The 15,859-nt window shown below is 39.5% G+C and overlaps 1 protein-coding gene across 3 annotated transcripts in view; it reads left to right on the top strand.

Moving 5' to 3' along the window:
• LOC124721342 (DNA fragmentation factor subunit alpha-like) overlaps window positions 1-15,859 on the top strand; it is a 93,265-nt gene that overhangs the window by 58,080 nt on the left and 19,326 nt on the right. For all 3 annotated transcript variants that reach the window (XM_047246264.1, XM_047246262.1, XM_047246263.1), the window contains exon 5: window positions 8,035-8,180. In XM_047246264.1, the coding sequence (XP_047102220.1) occupies window positions 8,035-8,179 (145 nt within the window). In that variant the 3' untranslated portion in view covers window position 8,180. The remainder of the gene's footprint in view (window positions 1-8,034; window positions 8,181-15,859) is intronic.

Below are 15,859 nucleotides of genomic sequence, written 5' to 3'. Positions count from 1 at the left end.
TAAGAAGAGTTCCTGTGTGGTGGCTGATTGGAATAGCTCCATTGAATTGTCTTGGTCATGCTGACACATTTTTCAGTGGACCCAACTCATACTCGGAATAAAATTACTTTTGTGTTTGACAAATAACTGGTCAGGAGTGAAGTTGCTGGCTCATAAACAACATGCCATGTGCTCATGTGACTGATGGTTGCACATGCACAAAAAAAAAAAAAAAAAAAAAAAAGTAGTCCACTTATTGAGGTGGCCACAGCTGCTGTAGATATGGTGATGCGTAAGATACCGTAATTACATTTTATAGACGAATAACAGTAATAACATGAGCCATTATTTTTTTAATTTCGGAACATTGTAATAACTACAACCACTAAAGGCAAGCTATGATATGAGACTGTAAGATGCAAAAGAATTGAAGTTTTTAACCAAGTAGTTAATTTATGGTCACTTGCTAAAAACTGTAAATCTGACATTATTCTTTTCATTTTTTTTAGTGCAGAGACTAAAGTGTTTACAAAGTGCTATCTTCAGCTGTAGATATAGTTTTGTCTTATTTGCACAAAAGTATTTTGAAAGTGGCTCAACCGAACATGCAAAAATCACTGCATATTTGGTGCTCCATCCCCTCCGTTCCTGCCTTGTGACCTGCGCTGCCTGGCTGCGTCACCTGACAGGTTCTCCACAGAACAGGCATCAGGGCAAGCATGGGGAGCCCAAGAAACAACTGTGATTGGCTGACACCCAGCCCGTACTACTTGACTCATTGAAACATCAGTCACAAAGTAATTTTAATCAAAGTATGTCAATGGCAGTTATAGTGGAGCACACATGAGACAGTGCCAGCCCAGAGAGTTCTGTGCAGAGAGAGACAGATAATACTTTGCGGTATTGCCAGTGTCCTCTCTGTCTCTATCCCACACCTAACATTCCAGCCATTGCCTACCATGGTAACTGGCAACATAGCTGCACACAGCCACTATTTTTTCTTCTGACTGTGCCTAGCGGAATTTGTGTGCTAGGAAAACTATCACTGTCACTTCTTAACGTAATCCATGTTGTGTCTGCTTTATATTGCCCATAATGAATGCTCACTGTAGCTAAACCAACATGAAAATTGATGCTGAATATTCTACACACACCATGATGCACGTGCTGCAGGCACAAGGGAATGATGCTACGGCTGGAGCATAATGTGTTGCAGTGCTCCTTGCCCCTGCTCATTGTCCCAACACCCGCATTCTTGTGTGCGCACAGTTATAGTAGATGACAATGTGTTCGACTTGTCTACATATTTGTAAACAAAAGTGGACATAACACATTGAGCTAGAAATCAGAGAAATGTTATATGTAAGTGAATGTGAAATGCTTTAAATTTGTTAATACCTTCAGTGAAGACCTCACACACATTATTGACAGCAAAGATTGGTAGTGACTAGAAACAAATGAATATTGGTCTGAAGTTGTACACTTTTCATTGAAACAGCGGCTCAAGTCAGCTATAAATCTTGTAAGAGTGAGTTAGTAATAGTAGATTTTCCCTTTTTAAATTTTTATTTAGTCTCTCATATGAGCTCTTATGGCATGCCACTTCCCTTCTCTGAACAGAACAAAATTGTTCTGTGTATTCACATTTCCCAAAGCTTAAAATCACCTGTGAGCTATATTTATGTCTTGAGCATCCACATTAATAGTACGGTCATTCCTGTATTTATGACTGGACAAGTTTGGATTTGAAACAGAAATAGCAAAATTATTCATGAAAGCATCAATTTCTCTACACTTCTAAAAACTGCATGATCCAGTAACATTTTATGTGACTACCACATATGTTCAACATCAACATGCAGTAACCACTCACAGACAGCAGATGGCAGCACTAGCAGTGGAGGGTGTATGAAGCGTGTCTGGGGAATGTGAAAAACAGTGCAGCCATTGTCATAATACAGAAACAGTGTGATTTATCTGACATTCAAAAGAGAATGATCATTGGCTTTCAGCCAAGGGTGAAAACTGTTTGGGTGTCACCATGCTTAAAGTGTTCCATGCACGGCAAATGGCGCTATCCAAAACTGGCACCAATGCAGCTGTGATGCACCACGGGCCATAAATGACAGGTGTGAATGATGGCTGTGGAAATGTGTGTGGGCAAATAGGCATGCAACTGTTGAGCAACTGACTGCCCAGATGAATGAACCAAGGGCCTACCAACATTGTCTCCTCAATGACTTTCAGTGAATGTTGTTGCATATGGGCCTACACAGCAGGTGCGTGGTTCATGCAACTGTGCTGACAACTGTTCATCACTGACAAAGGCTTTAATTTGCATGCATATACCACATGTGGACGTCCACTGAATGGTGACAGGTGGCATTTTTAAGATGACAGATTGCCGTTAGTGTGTACGGCGTGAAATGTCTGAAAGCAAACACTCTGTAACAATCGTCAGAAGGGTCCAAGCTGGAGGACGGAGAGTTACAGTCAGCCAAATGTTTCTGTGGCATTAGCTGGATGATCTTGTCATTCTGGAAGGCACAGTGGATTAACACTAATATGCATCTATCCTCGGAGACCATGTCCACCCTTACATGCAGTATGTTTTTCCTCGGCACAATGGTATATACCAGCAGGACAGTGCAACATGTCACACAGCTCACAGTGTTCGTGCATGGTTCAAACAACACCTGGATGAGTTTACTGCCATCAATCTCCCTGGATTTAAACTCAATCAAAAACCTGTGGGACCACCCCGATCACGCTGTTCATGCCACGGATCCTCAACTGAGAATCCTAGTGTAGTTGGCCATGGCACTAGAGCTGGCATGGCTCCACGTCCCTGTCAGTACCTTCCAGAACCTCATTGACTCTCTTCCTGCACATTTTGCAGTGACCCATGCTGCAAAAGGTGGATATTCAGACTTTTGACAGGTGGTCACATCAATGTGACTGCACAGTGTAGATGAGAATTATTCGTTGCTGCCCCTTGTCATTAACATAGTTTCAGATATCTTAGTATCACTGTGGCTTTTTGCTGGGCTGTACACAATTACCCCCATATAGCAGTACACATTAATTTTATGTTAAAACTCACAAATCTGTAACCACTGTTGTATTTTTTGATTTACTTTTATAGTCTCCAGAATCAATAGGTATGAAACTCCAAAATTACAGTCCAAAATGTGCAACATTCAATGGTCATGGCCCATTACGTAACTGAACAAAGAAATCTCACTTCTTAGACGTACCAGATAAGTCCAAAAGGAGGCAGAGAAAGAGGCACCCCAGGAGACAGCTCGTTTCCTATGATATATCTTTATGTTGGCTACAAGAAGCAATGCAGAACTCAACAATGGAAAAGAAATTGCATAGTCCATCTTTTACTCAAGTGCCTATATAAATTACTAAAATTATCCGAAGTTCACAAGGTTCCAAAGTTTCTTATCAGTACTCTCTAAAAGAAATTTTGTTGTGACATTGCATGCTTACAATTCATAATTATGATTTGTAATGGAAACACATCTTTAATGAGTATTTGAGGACAGATAGCTATTCACCAAACAGAAGAGATGCTAATCAGCACACAGCCACATTTAAAGGACTATAATTCAAGGTCTGAAAACTAATCAGTTCATCAATCTTTCTCTGTGCTTGTCCACTGATCAGTAGCTCTTCCGTTTAGTTAGCAGTGATCTGTCCTCATATGTGTATTATATTCCATTCTGGAGTTCCCATTGGTACAGTGAAAGAAATAAGCTAACCAGTGCATTTTGCTACTAGTTTGGAACTCCTCTTAAATGGTCACCTGGTTCCAGTTTCAGGTTGCCCATGTAACAACTTCCATGGGGTAAGAATAATTTTATTTTCAGTATTTTATGTAAGTATTGACCAAGTTTAAAAATGTAAAATGCTGTCACAACTTCACATTAAGAGGTACAATCATGGCAGGGGTAGAGAACCACAAATCCATCGCATTCTACTATTCCATCTTAACATATCAAAGTGCACTACTTCTTATAAAAATAAAATAATTGCTACATTTTTAATTTTTGGATATTATAAAACAACTATTTAACAATAAAAGTTTTACATTTTCACTACTTGTTCAAAGTGTAAGAATTTTATTTCATTATACTTTTCAACTATATTCTTAACAGAAGAATTATCTTACATTTAATGTGAAACTTGAGATAACAATGTCCTTACTATTTTGTGTATAACATTTTACACTTATTTGAATACAGTAGTTCAGGTGTTCATCAGCCAGCCATGTTTTGTGCTTATTTTTAATAAAATTCATATTTGGAAATAATGATACACAAAGGTAAGCAGAAGCAAATAAGGCATTTGTCATACATGCAGCATTAATTGATATAGAGTACTTATGAGGAAATAGGCCAACAGTTTTTGTGTTCTGCAACACTTTCAAGATAAAAGTCATTTTTTAAAGGTATTATTTCAAGTTCACCAGCTAACCTATCTACATCAAAAACATTTTCAATGGAAGAAGATTATCCAGAAGTTCAAGGCTAGCCCAAGGGAAAGATAGAAATTGGGTTATCACTGATATCTTTCTGAAATCTGAAAACCAGCCATTGAAATCGTCCCTAAATTGGATGTCATTGGTACATGACATTGACTATCATTAAGTATCTTATTCTCTTCTGTTTGCTTCTTCAGAGTTGGAAAGTGTGTTAATTAACCTCACTTGAGGCAGCACTCCCATAAACTCAATTTATCTGTAAAAGAAGTTACTTCAGATATCATATCAGCAATATGTTTGTCATTACCGTGAAATTTCAAGTTTAGTCCATTAAGTGTTCCTTTTAGGTCAGTTAAGAAAGCAGAGAGGATTATCAATATAAGCAAACAAAATATTATCTTTAAACAATGGAAAATCCTGGGGGGAGCAGCAATCTTTGTGATACTGAAACAATTATCATCTAGTTTTTGAAAAACAATGTGATAGCTGGCAAAAGACAATGAGACGTAATTTTGTTGACCATATTCACGACAGTTTTCATAGTTTCATTCAAATTTAAAAACTTTCCACACAGAGACTGATGGTGTGATATACAGTGATATAAAAAAAACTTTTTTTTAGAAACTCTTATGACTAGAGCTCCATCTTTGGTGCTCTTACAAGTTAGTTGATAGATGTTTTGTCAGCTAGGATGAAATACTTAGAAAAACTGATAACTGAGCTGTGCATGTTGCATCATTGGGCTCGTATTATTGCATTGAAAAGTAGCAACACTCATCCAAATCTGTTTTCAGTTGTTTCGGCTTCTCTTGTGGCTGTTCTTGATTAAAGTTGGAGGGATTCAATAGCAGCCACTATTTCAGACTTGTTTTTGAAATTCTGAAACAATGCATCAGCTACTTCTCAAATTGCATCTTTTACGAATTCCCCTTCAGAGTGTTTCCTCCTCCTCTCCAATACATTTGAAACACAATAAGAAACAAGAGTGGCAGCAACACTTTTGTCTACTGATTTTGTGAACAGATTTTGCTTGATTTTTTTTTCCTCAGTTTACAGTATAAAAGACACTCAACCTTCTCACTTAGGTGTACAGTTTTGAAATGTCTCTCAGTGTTTGTATTTTTCAGGAAAGCAATAGTAATTTGATACATAAAACAAATACATGTGCCATTTCTCTCTGTTACAAAAAATACATGTTCCTGTTCCCAATGAAAATGACATACTTCACATTTTTTTTTATACGCAACTCATTATGTGTAAAGTCATTGTACCATGTATTATTTTCTTGATACAAGATCACACTGAAAGATCTTTGTCACAAAATTAGCCTTATGACCAAACGTAATCTTTGAGATAACATTCACTTTGTTGTTGCAAATTGCGACAATGCTTTTGCAAAGTGTGTAAGCATTTATGTGTGCTCAGTCCTGACAGAACACACAAAGTATTAGCAGCCTTCTGTCTGTGTCCACTTAAAGATGAAACACAATAAGTCAAGTATTAAAGTTATAAACTGTACCTATGTCTCAATGCATATAATTCACAGCACTCAGACATTTGAAGCTGGTTTATACATGGGAGTTCGATTCTTTAAAGAATTGTGGATGTGGTCCTACTATTTCATTAAAAATCTCATTTTTCTTTTTTACTTTGGTAGTGCATATATGTTCTTTCTGTTCTCTTTTTTTATTTTGATATGTCATATTAGGGTCATTGGCAGTACTTACATAGAATTTTACAGTGTGATTTTGCAATAGTAAGAAATACCATGTAACGTTATGTTATGTTACTGTAACCTTTACAACAAATGTTTTAAAAATATGTTCTCATTACTGCTAAACACCCCTCTGCTTTTTGTACAGCACCAGCAGAGTAAAGCATTGTAACAACCCTTACCTGACAAATCTGTCGATAAACATTTATAGCTTCATCACATGTAGCAATAATCAGCTAATAAAAGATAGAAAAATCATGTTCAAGTTAAGAACATTTTGAGTGATCTTCAGAATTTTTGTTTCTCATGCCCATCCAGACAAACTGCAAACTCTGATCCAATGTTTGGCTTATCTACACGACTTGAAAACTGCTAAACAATTGATTCACATATGATTGCTAAGTTACGTTGATTCCAGTAAGGCCGTCTGTTCTTCCTCTATTGAAACTGTTAATCAATTATGAGTCATGCTTTTTGTGTCAATAGAACCCTATAAGTTACACACACCTCTTGGATGTTGTCAGATGGTTAACATGTCCAGAAGATCAGCCAACCCTCACTAGAGTCAGGCTTTATGGACAGAAATTTGTCCAGGCGGGAGCAAGCATCCAGAATTTCGATTTTTTATGTTAGTCATTCAGAGAGTTTGATAATGTATTGTGCCCCAAGAACCAAATGTGACAAAGCACACAAAACTTATTGTATCACAATAATTGATAGGTATCCGCTCAGTGTTTCAAAGTATATTACTTAGTACATATACATCCACATACACTGCCTGACAGAAGCAGCACCCAGAAGGGGAGGAGAAAACAAAATGAAACTTCAAGTGTTGAGAGCATGTGTGATGTTATTTCAGTAATTACAAATTAAGTCAAAGTTACAAAGAATATAGCAGTATGAGCCCATTTATCAGTATGGAGTTGCACCCCCTCTGGCCTGAATGCATGCACCGATTTTATCCTCTTCTGAAGCGTAAGTGTTGTAACTGTTCCTTGATATTCTGGATACTGGTGCTGGGACAGAGCTGATGCCTGAGCTGGTCCCACACACGTTCTGTCAGGAACACATCTGGGGATCTAATACTGTCACATGAGACTTAGCTCACGAGGATGTGGGATGTCCGTGACACATTGTTGTGCCCTCAGAGTTCCCTCAATCACTACCAGCCATGACCAGAAGTCATACCTGATGCTCCCCCATACCATGACACCAGGAGTAATATCACTGTGCCTCTCCATAACATTGGAAGAACGGGACCTCTCCACAGGTCTCCATCATATTTTCAAAACCGCGATTCATCGCCGAACATAATGTGATGCCATTCATCAGCAGTCCGTGCCTCCTGGTCACAGCATTACCCCAAATGCAGGTGTTTCTGTTGTGGTGTTATGGCAGCCTACACATAGGGCAGTAATTCCATAGTCCAGCTGCTGCTAGTCTCAAATCAGTGGTGCAGGCTGACACAGAATGTTGCAGGTATTCCCGTATTTGTTCCTGGATGGCAGGTGCTGACGTGAAGCAGCTTGGTGCACAATATGGCACCACTTACTTGCCTTCCTTTTTGTTCTGTATATGTTGTGAAAGTAACTCTGTCCTGATATGTTGTAACAACGAAAATGTGCCCCACCACATGTAATTGTGAAGCTCTGAGAATTTGCACAACCTGCTGTGCTGTACAGACCCTTATGGGCTTTTAAATATTTTAGTGTGTTATGTGAAGTTGCATTCTGGTTTATACTGACTCATACAACGTCTTAATGTTGATCTGTTTTTTTGTTAAGTATAAATGTTACCTGCTTGCTGAAACTATATAGCTATATTTATAATGAAATATTGACTTTTCTAGTGAAATATTTTTGGTGCAACTGAAGGAAGCAAGTGGAAGATTCTTATCAGAGAAACGGCAGGCTCAAGAGGCCCTAGAATTGCTCAAATTGTATCGTGGAGGGCAGCAGGAGGAAGTGGTACAAGTCAAGAAAGAAAAAGTGTAAGGTAACTATCAACGATATTTTGGTTGTCATATTATTATATATATATATATATATATATATATATATATATATATATATATATATATATATATATAATAAATTATAACTGTGTGTAATTGTTTGTTAATGCTATCATATATTTTGACCATGATAAGTAGTTTTTATCTAAGACAGAGATACCAATTATTGCCGTGTAGTTAATATTTTATGATGATGACAATAATTTACTTGATTCTTGACTACTTTGAAAATTCGTTCTTACTGTAAACATGTTCAACAGAAGTTGCGAAAATTTACACTATTTACAATGTGGATGGTTTGTGTTGTATGAGTTAGTGGCAGTATTGTTTCACTCTTAAGAGTGTAATACACTCCTGGAAATTGAAATAAGAACACCGTGAATTCATTGTCCCAGGAAGGGGAAACTTTATTGACACTTTCCTGGGGTCAGATACATCACATGATCACACTGACAGAACCACAGGCACATAGACACAGGCAACAGAGCATGCACAATGTCGGCACTAGTACAGTGTATATCCACCTTTCGCAGCAATGCAGGCTGCTATTCTCCCATGGAGACGATCGTAGAGATGCTGGATGTAGTCCTGTGGAACGGCTTGCCATGCCATTTCCACCTGGCGCCTCAGTTGGACCAGTGTTCGTGCTGGACGTGCAGACCGCGTGAGACGACGCTTCATCCAGTCCCAAACATGCTCAATGGGGGACAGATCCGGAGATCTTGCTGGCCAGGGTAGTTGACTTACACCTTCTAGAGCACGTTGGGTGGCACGGGATACATGCGGACGTGCATTGTCCTGTTGGAACAGCAAGTTCCCTTGCCGGTCTAGGAATGGTAGAACGATGGGTTCGATGACGGTTTGGATGTACCGTGCACTATTCAGTGTCCCCTCGACGATCACCAGTGGTGTACGGCCAGTGTAGGAGATCGCTCCCCACACCATGATGCTGGGTGTTGGCCCTGTGTGCCTCGGTCGTATGCAGTCCTGATTGTGGCGCTCACCTGCACGGCGCCAAACACGCATACGACCATCATTGGCACCAAGGCAGAAGCGACTCTCATCGCTGAAGACGACACGTCTCCATTCGTCCCTCCATTCACGCCTGTCGCGACACCACTGGAGGCGGGCTGCACGATGTTGGGGCGTGAGCGGAAGACGGCCTAACGGTGTGTGGGACCGTAGCCCAGCTTCATGGAGACGGTTGCGAATGGTCCTCGCCGATACCCCAGGAGCAACAGTGTCCCTAATTTGCTGGGAAGTGGCGGAGCGGTCCCCTACGGCACTGTGTAGGATCCTACGGTCTTGGCGTGCATCCGTGCATCGCTGCGGTCCGGTCCCAGGTCGACGGGCACGTGCACCTTCCGCCAACCACTGGCGACAACATCGATGTACTGTGGAGACCTCACGCCCCACGTGTTGAGCAATTCGGCGGTGCGTCCACCCGGCCTCCCGCATGCCCACTATACGCCCTCGCTCAAAGTCCGTCAACTGCACATACGGTTCACGTCCACGCTGTCGCGGCATGCTACCAGTGTTAAAGACTGCGATGGAGCTCCGTATGCCACGGCAAACTGGCTGACACTGACGGCGGCGGTGCACAAATGCTGCGCAGCTAGCGCCATTCGACGGCCAACACCGCGGTTCCTGGTGTGTCCGCTGTGCCGTGCGTGTGATCATTGCTTGTACAGCCCTCTCGCAGTGTCCAGAGCAAGTATGGTGGGTCTGACACACCGGTGTCAATGTGTTCTTTTTTCCATTTCCAGGAGTGTAGATGAAGCTGTTCTGGTCCTCTGGAACACAAGTACTTCTATAAATAAACAAAATTCACATGTTATTTCAGAATATTTTTCTCTTCACTCATTGTTTCTCGTCATCTATACCACAAGGGTGGTTTGAAAAGTTCTCAGAATCACCTCGAGAGATCAGCGCTAGCGCAATGAGTTGTTCACATGATAGTCATTGGACTGTTGCCTGTAAATATGTGCCATGTCAGTGCTCTTGGAAGAGAGTTGTGGTGGTGACGTGGCTCTATTGTTGTACACATATAGTGATTTGTGAAAATGGAAAAAATCGAGATTCGAGCTGTGATTAAGTACTTTGTAAAGAAAGGTATTAAAGCGAAGGACATTCGTGCCGATTTCCAGAATATTCTGGGGGACTCTGCTCCTTCATATTCAACTGTTGCCATGCGGACAAATGAATTTAAATTTGGTCGGGAGAGCTTAGATGATGATACACGTAGTGGTCAGCCAAGATGTGTCACTACTCCAGAAACCATTTCAAAAGTGCACAAAATGGTTGCGGGGGATTGCCGATTGAAAGAGCATGAAATTGCTCACACTTTCCAGATGTCATCTGAAGGGATATATCACATTTTAACAGCATAATTAAAAATGAAAAAATTATCTGGAAGATGGGTGCTGTGCCTCTTGACGCGCGCCTGCACGTGTGTGTCGTCGCCGTGGCAAAATTACACAAACTAAGGAATGAATTGTTGCAACACCTGCCTTATTCACCTGATATGGCTCTCTCAGGCTTCCATCTCTTCCCAAAACTGAAAATTTTTCTTGGTGGACAAAGATTCCTTTCAAACGAAGGATTGATAGCCGGAGTTGACAACTATTTTGCAGGCCTGGAGGAAACTCATTTTCAAGATGGGATCAAGGCACTGGAATATCGTTGGACCAAGTGCATTTATCAGCAAGGAGACTACATTGAAAAATAAAAAAGTTTCAGTGATGTAAGTACTTTTTTTCTATTCTGATCCGAGAACTTTTCAAACTATCTTCGTACCATATAAAAACAAGTCGTCATTTAATGTTGTTACCAATAATCTCGAAAAGTACTTGACTGATTTACTTCAGATTTTTACATGATGCTCTAATAAACGTTCAAATGGACATGGGCTATATGTATTTTAATATGTGCAATATATAAAAGGGAAGTGTTGTTAGTGAAAATTTCAAAAGTTCTTTGCTGATTTGCTTCAGAATTTTCCACAGTACACTAATAAATATTCAGACGGACATTGGAAATATATTTATTTATTTTTAATGACAATGTACAGGTTTGCTATTAAAACTTACTGGTAGAAAGAAAATGCTATGCTGTGAAAATGTGCGATTTTGTTTTCTTTCTCGTAGTTAGTTTTAACTGCAGTAGCAGGGCATGGAAAACCATTAGAAAAATTATTTCTCCCATATATATTCTTTCCCCTTGTACAATTCTATATAAAACTTGCACACACAACAATGAGATTTTTTTTGTTCCCTTGTTTGACATTAATTTTGCAGAAAAAAAGGATAGTTATATTTATGGTTTATCAGTTTATGATTAGAGTACTACTAGGGAATCTGAATCGCCCGTAACTATAAATGATCCTAACTGATTTGCGTACTTATTTTAAGTGAATTCAGTTCCCATCACAATTTCGCAGTCTTGTTTACAATAACAGAAAACGTAGCTCGAGGTCAGACAGATGAGAGAAGAGAAGATGGATGGGGGGAGGGGGGGGGGGGGGGGGAGAGGAGGAGAAAGTAGAAGGAGTTTAGTACATATATCCAATTGCCTACATATTTAGCAATTGTGAAACATTGCCTGGTTTGCTAGTCCTTTATAATTACTTGAGCAAAATAATTTTTCCCAAATGTCTTCTGTCAACAAGGCACATTAGTCACTCCACACTTCAGCTCTTCATCTGGGTAAAATTGTTGTTCTTCCATTTGAGTCTGAAAATGTGAAAGCAAACACAGTTACAAAGGATTGGAATTTGGGATTAAGGCTTAGTGGACAATAATTTTGGAACTTACCAGTAGCTAAATTGTTAGTGCAGACTTAACGACAAGTATGCTGGAATATTATTGTAATGGAAGAATTTACTGTCAGATCTCAGTTTTGATTAGTGGTTCCTAGTGACTTGGAATGAAAACTGGTCATAAAGGCCTATGAAATTTGTGAATGACTTTTCCTCTTTATAACTTTACAAATGTTATTTAGTTAGTATCTGCTCTAGTTCAGTGGCTCAATTGAGTATACTTCTTTACACAAATTTCTCACAGTGTTGTAGGACAGTGATAAGTATTAGATTTTATTAATGAAGGGCGGTGATATCTCAGAATCTTTTCAGTTCATGAATATAACTTCCAGGACAGACATGACCAGTCTGTTGAGTTTCATTTCTGAAACCCTCACTCGCATTCAGATGGTTTATTGTAGAAGATAATGAGAGAATCAAATAGGATTGTCAGTTTAACATATTGTTTTAACCAAGTTTTTCCCTCAGAAATTTTAATACGAAATTGTACATCATTCTGCAAAGAGAGATTCAAATGGGAGAAAATTGACAATTATTTTTCTTGCTGTCTATGTGAGGATAAAGTAATAGGATGAAAATGGATGGCATTACTTTCTAGTTATTCCTGCTCCAAATAGTACTACAATAATTTTCTCCATAATTGTGTTCACAGCCATCAAATAGTGGTCAAATGAAGGTGTTTCTTCTGGGGCTGTAACATAAAGCAATAACCTCAGCCGAACCATGTCTTCATTTAATAGTACAATACGAGGGCTATCCACAAAGTACATTACGTTTTGGAATTAAAAATAAATAAAGTATTGGAAATTTGTTTTATTATATATAGATGAAAGCCACACTTCAATACTACTTTTCTACATAGTTGCCATTTAAATTAAGGCACTTATTGTAGCGATGGACGAGCTTGGAAATTTCTTTGTCGTAAAATTCGGCCGCCTGCACCTTCAACCACGTAGTTACCTCTTCTTGAAGCTGTGTGTTGTCATCAAAACGCTGCATAGCCAACCACTTCTTCATTGCTGGGAATAAGTGGAAGTCGCTCGGTGCCAGGTCGGGACTGTACGGCGGATGAGGAAACAACTCCCACTTAAAAGATTACAGAACTTCGCGAGTGGCATTTGCCGTGTGGGCCCGGGCGTTGTCGTGAATCAGCAAGAACTTTGAGCCCAACTTTCCCCTGCGCTTGTTTTGTATTGCTCTTCTGAGGTTGTGCAGAGTTTGGCAATGCCTTTGAGAGTTTATTGTAGTGCCTCTTTCCAGGAAATCCACAAAAATCGTATTTCTACCGGGTTACTGATTAACCACTTGGTTGAAGGCGCAGGCGGCCGAATTTTACGATGAAGGAATTTCCAAGCTCGTCCATCACTACGATAAGTGCCTTAATTTAAATGGCAACTATGTAGAAAAGTAGTATTTAAGTGTGGCTTTCATCTGCATATAAAAAAAAGATTTTCCAATACTTTATTTATTTTTAATTCCAAAACGTAATGTACTTTGTGGATAGCCCTTGTATATTGGAGTCTATGTGTATTACAAAACAGATGCATCATATGTTTGGAGCCAGAATGGCCAGACAGTGCTTACTTTTAGGAGATAAAATTCCAGTACTGTTAACAGACACATTTAAAACTAATCCTATTATTCAGATCTATCAGGTCCTTCCTCAGTTCTCAACTATTATTTTTGGAAGCAAGGAATAGTGTTTTCTTACTTGAACTTACTTTTTTGACTATAGTACTGGAATTCTGCCTCCTGAAGGTAAGTCCTAGAGATCAGAAATGGAGCGAGTACGAGTCTAATGTTGAGGGTTGCATACAGAGATCAAGATGCCGTTGTTCTGTCAGTGCTATAAAAGCTTCCTTCCTGCTGTAGTTCTGCAAATATGATGAGTGTGAGAGCAGTGTGCTGCAGTCACTCCCTACTCGTCAACTCTTCTCTCTCACTGAAGCGTGCCGGAGTGAGGTTAGTAATGACTGCTTACAGAGGTTGAGTGCACAATCATGCTGTGCACTGACTAGGTGAAAGGACCAATTGTCAGGATCAGATGGCCTTTAACAAAGCTGCATTTCGTGAGTCTGTGGAGGTTGTAAGATGAATATTAAGTGATGAAATTGTAAATGTCCTCCATTAGAGGAAGAGTGATATCTGGAAGAATGTCAATGCTGTAGTCCACACTTCCGATGGAAAGTATACAAAGAATGTCCAGTTCAAACAAAATGGTTATATTCTTGTTCATTCCATCTTCAACATGAGAAAACTTATGTGCTCCGTCAACCAAAAACTGAGCACAAAGCAACATCAGTATTATGTTCTTGCGAACGAAAAGTGCTTTGTTTGTGTATCCTTTTGGTCATGGCAGCCAGTGTTTAGTAGCTAATAGCAAGTTGTGTAGCTTATCATTCATTTCTATAATTAATTCAAAGGCTATTGTAAATTTATTTTAATAATTAATCACCATTTAGAGCAGTGATCATTAAACTTTTTTGCTCAAGAGCCAATACTGACACTGCAGGATGGAACCTCATACCACATATGTGCCATCCTTGTTATTAATTGGTAATCTACATAAATTAGTGTCTTCATGAGCCCCCATAGACTTGCTGTAATACTGGTGCGAGAAGTACACTGCCGGGCAAGTACCAATAGTTAAAAGTAGTCACCACTCGGAAACTTTGTGTTGATTGTTCTCTATTTCATATTGCTACCACCCTCAGTGATCTTACAGCTGTGTTGTCAAGTGTTGTTGGTTTTACTGTGGGTGCAAATGACATTTAATGTCAGTTTTCTCCTACACACTACATTGTATTAGAACAGCCGTAATTAATTTAATGTTCCTTGCTACAAATAAGACTGCATTTGAAGATGACCATCTCTCTAACGCGCATACATAAGTATGTAACATCTGTGTCAAAATTTATATCACAGCAGTTGATCAGTGTATGTCGTGCATGCCCGTGGGTAGTTGTAACTTGAAGACAAACAGTAAAACATTCGACCACTCACATCCTCTAACACTGCAGTGGGCACACTACTTATGCCTCTGCCTCAGAGGTAAACAGCTAACTTACTTAGCTCATGGCCATATTAACCAACCAACCAAACATTTTAAAATATTACTGCAGCTGTGAATATTTTTGTCAGTGAGAAGGAAAGCTACATGATCTTAATACTAGTTGCTAGATAAAATAATGCCATCTAACAGTACAGCCACCGGAACTCCAGACAGCAGCAAAGCTTAAGCAGAATCTGAGTTAGGCCTGGTGGTCTAGCGCATGTCTGAAAACTAAAAGGTCATGGAATTAAATTGCCAGAAGAAAAATTGTGGGTCACCTTTTCCAGGTTAGATAACTGGTAAGGGAGACATAAGAAGTCGCCATAGTGTAGTTTAGTTGAAAGACTTGCACCAGAACATAGGGCCACATAAAATTATTATTATTATAACAAGAACTCACTCTCTCTCTCTCTCTCTCTCTCTCTCTCTCTCTCTCTCTCTCTCTCACACACACACACACACACACACACACACACACACACACACACACACACACACACACACACACACAGAGAGAGAGAGAGAGAGAGAGAGAGAGAGAGAGAGCAGACTGGTGCGACTGCCCTGCTCATTTTTAGTGGATTGCAGTCTGACAGTCCTCTGACTCCTTCAGCAGCTGCCTTATACTGGCAAATGGCATGAGCTGCTTCAATCATTTAATTTATATGAAATGTTGATGTTTAGTTACCTTATATTGTTCTCTGAATTTTAATCATAACTCTACACGACGCCCCGTAAACAAAATTACTGCTTTGTCAGACAAGTTGCCTGGCCACACTTACTTCATGCTA

Source organism: Schistocerca piceifrons, chromosome X (genome assembly GCF_021461385.2).
Source record: "Schistocerca piceifrons isolate TAMUIC-IGC-003096 chromosome X, iqSchPice1.1, whole genome shotgun sequence".
Classification (NCBI taxonomy): Eukaryota; Metazoa; Arthropoda; class Insecta; order Orthoptera; family Acrididae; genus Schistocerca; species Schistocerca piceifrons.
The sequence above is the reverse complement of the archived record's forward strand: the minus strand, read 5'-3'. Positions and strand labels throughout refer to the sequence as shown.